Source organism: Equus przewalskii, chromosome 31 (assembly GCF_037783145.1).
Source record: "Equus przewalskii isolate Varuska chromosome 31, EquPr2, whole genome shotgun sequence".
Taxonomy (NCBI): Eukaryota; Metazoa; Chordata; class Mammalia; order Perissodactyla; family Equidae; genus Equus; species Equus przewalskii.
Genome location: NC_091861.1, coordinates 29,092,013 through 29,098,040, shown reverse-complemented (window position 1 = coordinate 29,098,040; position 6,028 = coordinate 29,092,013). Strand labels below are relative to the sequence as shown.

Genomic DNA, 6,028 nt, shown 5'->3' with positions numbered 1-6,028 from the left:
ACCCACATCCCTCCAGCTTATAACCTGGTATTTCTAAGACATCTAAGCAGCATTTCAAACTCACGAAATGGATTTTTAACACACTCCCTGGAACATGAAGCTTCAAACTTAAGAACTTTCTGATGGAAGGTGTTCTTCCTAAGGAGACCAGGATACAGCTCCCACCAGCAAAACATCCTCCCTAAAACCTGGACGCGCTATCACTGTGGAGACAGTGGCACCGTTCTGGAATCTGCTGGGCTTTCGGTCACAAGAGCCCGAGCCAGGACAGAGCCACCAGGGAGGCTGCAGGACAGCCCGAGGGGACAGCCTGAGTGACCCGGGCAGAGCCACTGGCCCTCCCGAGCCTCACTTTCTGCATCTGTAAAATGAACACAAGTCTCCTTCTCCGCTTGGGCTTAAGCGGGTGGAGTGGCGTCCCCCTGAAGAACAGGTGCCGCACGTCTGTCCCGCCCCCTCGTTCTCAAGGACTTGTCTCGGTCTTGCTGGTTTTTCTCCACAAGATCATACCTCTGAGCTTGTGTCAGACAGCGAAAGATAGACTTCACGTAACAGATATTCAGCTGGCAGCCAGCTTGGCTGGGACTTGACTCCAGCCTTCTTAGGGAGCACCGGGTCCAACCCCAGCCTCACAGCGAGAGCTCCGACTCGGCCAAGGTCACCGAGCGGCTGTGTGGTGGCGGCAGGACGGCCTGCACTTGGCTGGCCCAGCTCGTGTCCTTGCTTGCACGGAGTCACGGACGCTGTCTCTGTCGTGACCCTCCTCGCTGCTCCCTCTGCCCTCCTCCCAGCCCCCACCAGGCTGGGACTCCAGGCCTCCTGCCTCGGTTTCCCCTCTAGCCCCGTACACCCCCTGCCCTACTCCCCTCCCCGACCCACGACCTTCTCCCCTCTGGAGGCCCAAATCTCAGAGCATAGGTAGCTAAGACAAGGTTAGAAAAAGCCCAGAAGGCACTTTATTGGAGGTCTCTGCCTCCGTTCCCAGGAGAAAGGAGCTAGGAGCCCCCACTGAGGGTCCCAGCCTCACCCCGCCCCTCACCGGCCCCGCGAGAGCCTGGGACAGTCAGTCTGGCCACCAGAGCTCAGCGGGAGAGGGATGGGGAGGGGAATATCTTAGAAAAAATAGCTCTCTATGTACATCCAACGTATTTATAGCACATAAATTAGGGAGTGTTCCGACCCCCGCCCGCGGAGTCCAGGTGCTGGGGGAAGCCAGTCCAAAAGAAGGTGCGGGGGACCCATGCTGTCCCCTCTCCCTGCGCCCCTCCAGCCTGCTCGGCCTCTTTGGCTCAGTCTACACATCTGCAGGAGGAAGGTGTCCACAGCGGAGTCTTGATAGAGTCAGAGGCACCCAGACTCTGAGACGAAAGCAGCTGCCTCCAGCGCCCAGCCAGCAAAGTCCTTCAAACCCAGGGCTTGTAATTCCGAGAGGAGGGCGGAGAGGAGAGGCCGCAGGCCCGAATCCGGGGCCAGGCTGTCAGGGTCCATGAGACTCGGCTGCTTTGCAAAGCGCTGGGCGGCGAGTCTGACGGCGGAGGCCCGGGGTCCTTGTGGGAGGGGCGGCAGGCCTCATGTCCGTGCGTGCATCCCGGCTCTGGTTGGGACCCTCAGTTCCGACTCCCGACGACCTCTTCCTCCTTCCAGCCGCTGGAGTTCTTGCCGAACTTGTAGACCAGCCGCCGGCCGTCCACCCGCTCCAGGATCTCCCGCTTGTAATAGTACCTGGGGGAGGGGGGCGGTCAGAGGGGCTCAGGCAGGAGGGCCAGTTTCCTCAGGTGACCTGCCCCCACGGGGCCCCAGCCCGGCTGACCCGAGCCGGACCCTCTCGGGAAGCTCCCTCTTCTGCCCAGCCCTGGGGAGGAGCTGACTTGGTTCCGACGCGCTGCAACCTGGTCTTGGGTCCAGAGGACCCGGTTTTGCCCTCGCCTTCACGTGTCCGGCTGGCCGAGTCCTGGGGCTCTCGGCAAACCACATGATTTAGGGCTTGGAGGGAACTTCAGGGGCATCCAGCTCACCCTTGATGCATGTACGTAGGGGAAAACCGAGGCCCAGAGACAAGCAGCTTAATGCTTCTGTAGGGGAGGAGCCGGCCTCAGTGTGGGCCTCGGCTACTGCTCGGCCCCTCTCCCTTAGGACGGGCCTGCAGACCACGCCAGGAACGCTGTTGTCAGATGGGGTGACACGGGCACCACGTGCCAGCCTCCCAATCTCCCCGTCTCATTTCACCCAGGCCAGCGTCCTCGTGCCGCCGGCCTCAGAGCTGGCGGAGGCCGTGGTCCCTGGGCCCCGCCGCCCTCACCTCATGGCCCTGCTCAGCTTCTCGTAGGTCATGCTGCTGTTTCTCTTCTTCTGGCCCCACAGCTGGGCCACAGCCTCGGAGCGCAGGAACTTGAAGACGCCTTCCCGCCGGTTCTCCCACTTCATGAGGCCCTCGTTGAGCTCCGGGTGGATGAGGATGTCTCGGATGAACTCCCACAGGTGGGTGCCTCGGGGGGCTGCGAGGACACTCCCATCAGCCTGTGGTCCCGGCGCCCCGCCCACTAATGCCCACGTGCTGGGGTGGCTGAGCCCCTCCCCAGCTGCCTGCTGGACGGGAGTCCCAGGAAGACCGTATCCCACCCAGCCCCACCGTTTCGCTGGCTCAGATATCGATCAAATGTCAGGCTGGGGTACGAGAGCCCCTGAGACACCCCATGGCCTCAAGGAGCTCCCAGTCCCGTGGGGGCCACGGTCACAAAGCAAATGCACCGATGGGTGGGGAGAGCTCGGCAAGGACAGGACACAGAGTGGCCCCAGCCCCGGGGGACGAGGGGACAGCATCCTGGGGAAATACTCCCGACACTAGAAGGAAGCAGCCAGGCAGAGTGTGGGGAGCCTGCGTGCGTACAGCACAGAGGTGGGGAAGTGACGGGGCCACCCACCCGGGGGCTACAGCGGCTGGTGCACCCTTGAGGCCCAAGGCCCATGTTCTCAGACTGGGGGACAGAAAGGCCTCCCCTTGCCGGCCCGGTGTCCAGGGGCCGAGGTTCCTCGCCTGAGCCCACCAAGGCTCTCTGGGCCCTGCCAGCCCCCACCAGCTGCCTCCTCACACCACCGGGCTGTCCCAGCGGGCGGGACGTGGGCATGCGCAGAGAGAGCTGGAGCGGGTGGCAGGACCCTTGGGCTCAGCCCCTCTTGCCTTCCTGCGGGAGCCTCAGTTTCCCCTCCTCTGCAGCACAGCCCAGCCCTGGCCCCGAGCAGCCGCGAGGATGGCCGAGGAGCTCTGGGACAGCCAGCCGGCACAGGAGAAGAGCCCCCGGCCCCCGGCCCCTCTCCGCAGAGCTTACCGTGCTTGCTCTTCTTGCTCTCCAGGCAGTCCCGGGAGTCTTTGCTCAGCTTGCGGGGCCGGCCGCGTTTCCGCTTCCCGTGCTTAGGGTCCCCCTTCTTGTAGTCAGGAAAGGGCTCTATGGAGGGAGGAGGGCGGTCAGCATGGGGGCGTGAGGGGCCGCCCCTCCACAGGAAGACCCTGCGGGAGAGCGGGATGAGGGGAAGGGCAGGCCAGGGCACTGCCTGAGGGGCCACCCTGGGGACGGGGGCTCCCTCCACTCACCGCTGGAGAAGAGCTTGCTGTCGGTGGGATCCAGGTCCACGTCACTTCCACCGGAGTCTGAGGAGTGGGAGCTCTGGGAAGCCCCTGTCCCTAGGGCAGGGAGGGCAGCGTGAGTCCCTCTCCAGCCACTTACCCTCTGCGGGACACGCTGCCTGCCCAGCAGGCTCCTGTCCCTCCCAGAGAGCCTGGATTCGAGTGTGGGTTGCCGAGGGCTCAGGGACACTTGGGGGAAGGGAGGCTGTGACCAAGGGCTCACCTGCGGTGGAGACGTCAGAGTTGCCTGGGGAGGGGGCTCCCACCCCGTAGCTGCCCGGGTAGTAGGGGCTGGCCTGTGGGCAGTCGTCCAGCATCTCCTGGCCGAAGGGGCTTCCCTGGTCTGGAAGAGGAGGGAAGAGCTCAGACAGGGCTCAGAGGAGGGCGGGACAGGGGGCCACCCAGCTGCGGGATGACCTGCTGGTTTTCTAGCTGGGGCCACAGAAATCAGGGCAGGGAGGGCACGGATACGACAGGACGGGCTGGGGAAGGAGCGAGAAACTGGGTTCTCACCAAAGGGGCCCGGGTCTCCCAGGGTCTCCTGGAAGGTCGTGCTGTCCTTCTCCAGCAGCTCAATGATCCAGCTGAGCTCGTCAGGAAAGCTGGAGGCTGCTGAGAAGGAAGGAAGGAGGGTCAGAGCCCAGGCCGAGTCCCACCCCTCACCCCTCACCCCTCAGGGGCTGTCTCGCTGACTGCATCCACTGGCCTGGGGCTCCGGGTCCTTCCCACGGCCTGCTGACCTCAGCTGGGGGTACGGGCCGACCACTAGACCAGCCTCCGTGACCGAGAAGCAGACGGCAAGAGGCAGACCTCCCCGCCAGTGGCCTGGACTCACTGAGGTCCCACAGCTGGGAATAGAGCTGGTCCCCCAGAGGCCCAAAGACCAGACGCAGCTCCTCAGGGGCGCAGCTGCAGAGCGCGGCCCCGTCCATGTTGCACCGCGAGAAGTCGATGGCGCTCGCGTCGTACTTGTTCTTCTCGACCTGGTAGCTGATCCAGTCCAGCACCTGGGCCTTTGACCACAACTGGGGCTGCTTCCCCGACCAGCTGGCCTTCTCTACAAGGGGCCGGCACGGCGACAGTCAGCTCCGGCCACTGGCAGACCCTCACAGCCCCCTTCCGGCGCCCGTTTGGGATTCTGTGCGCGTCCCCCCTCACCTCTCAGAGAAGCCCCCTCAAGAGCAGGGGTAGGAGGTGGTGGTCTGGTCACCCTTCCCGCACCTCACTTAGACAATCCAGCCCCCACGCCCCTGACACCTCCGCCTCTTACAGGTCCACCCGGCCGCTGGCCCTGGAATTTGCTCGGGAGAACCTCATCCCTGGCTGGTCCCCCATTTACCTAACAGGCTCTTGGATAGATGTCTCCCCCTCCCCCAATCACCCCATTCCACTCTGCTGGGACCCACCTGTGCCCTCCAGAGGCATCTGGGGGTTGCTCAGGGTCAGCACCAGGTCATCGGCCCCAAAGGTGGCAGCAGCGGGCACAGAGGCCAGAGTGGGGTCCTCCGAGCTGTACATAGTGCTGAAGTAGTTGCTGAAAACGTTGCTGATCTCACAGGTCGCAGCCATGAGGCTCCCTGGGGAAAGAGGGCCAGGCTGGTGAGGGGCCGGGTCCTCCCCACCTCCAGCCGTCCTGCTCTAGCCGAGCCTGGGGCCAGAGTAGCCCCAAGGGGCGGGAAGGTCAGCGCTTCCTGGGATACCTTCTCTCCAGGATCTCCGAGCCCGGTGGGGGCCCAAGGCTCAGCCCACCTGGCCCTTGGGTGGGACTGGCAGAGTCGTGGCCACGCTGTCCCCCTAGGGACACTCTCACTACCCGACACTCCTGCCTGGGCACTCTGCACCACGTTGCCGCAGTGGCCAGCTTAGAGCTGCAAGTCCATGGGACCCCTACCCGATTTCCCGAGGCCCAGGCTGGGGAAGACGGCAGGTGGAGGTCCTACCGGAGTGGCGGGTACGGGCGTGGAAGGCAGCCAGGCAGACGGGATTAAGGGACAACAGGCAGGAGAGAAATCCACACGAGGCACAGAGTTCCACAGGTAGGCGCCAGCCCGTCCCCCACCACCCTAAATAGAGGCAGCCGGAGCCCCTCCCGGCCCAGCCTTTATAGCGCACCTGCGTCACCTGAGCTGGCGGCTCATTGGACGAGGGGATTTCCTGGCCTTTAGAATGGGCTCCTGGCCCCGGGTGATTTGCATATTTTGTGCCACTTGGCCTGGATCCGAGCAGGCGGTGCTGGGAAATCAGGCCCGGCTGGTTTAATGATTGTCAGAGTCTGTCACCCCGCACCCTCTGGGGTTGGGCACAGGGCACTGGCCTGGGCGGGCGGCGGGAGAGTCGCCGGGGTGGGCATCTGTACTTTCGGCCACCCTCTGGCTCAGGAAATTCCTCGCGGGGGCCAGGCCAGGG

General features: G+C 64.1%; 1 protein-coding gene across 14 annotated transcripts; it reads right to left on the bottom strand.

Annotated features, from left to right (window-relative positions):
• Positions 1-933: 933 nt before the first annotated feature.
• ELF3 (E74 like ETS transcription factor 3) lies at positions 934-5,755 on the bottom strand. Of its 14 annotated transcripts, none has more exons than XM_008544130.2 (9): positions 5,563-5,755; positions 5,029-5,199; positions 4,458-4,679; positions 4,136-4,234; positions 3,846-3,965; positions 3,590-3,679; positions 3,327-3,443; positions 2,300-2,495; positions 934-1,722 (listed from the first exon to the last, which is right to left on the bottom strand). In XM_008544130.2, the coding sequence occupies exons 2-9, from the start codon at positions 5,189-5,191 to the stop codon at positions 1,608-1,610; spliced, it is 1,122 nt and encodes a 373-aa protein (XP_008542352.1). In that variant the 5' UTR covers positions 5,192-5,199; positions 5,563-5,755; the 3' UTR covers positions 934-1,607. The 14 variants fall into 14 exon arrangements, with proteins under 14 accessions (XP_008542352.1, XP_008542350.1, XP_008542355.1 ...); XM_008544128.2 differs by having other exon boundaries at positions 5,514-5,697; XM_008544133.2 differs by having other exon boundaries at positions 3,590-3,673; positions 5,514-5,697.
• Between the last annotated feature and the right edge of the window lie 273 nt (positions 5,756-6,028).

Bases quoted from the DNA above. Each gene is read 5' to 3' on its own strand.
- ELF3 (XM_008544130.2), bottom strand. From the start codon at position 5,191: ATGGCTGCGACCTGTGAGATCAGCAACGTTTTCAGCAACTACTTCAGC. The intron at 3,966-4,135 runs GTGAGAACCCAG...CTCCTCTTCCAG, and splicing joins GGGAGACCCGGGCCCCTTTG to ACCAGGGAAGCCCCTTCGGC. The intron at 2,496-3,326 runs GTAAGCTCTGCG...GTGTCCTCGCAG, and splicing joins GAGCAAGAAGAGCAAGCACG to CCCCCCGAGGCACCCACCTG.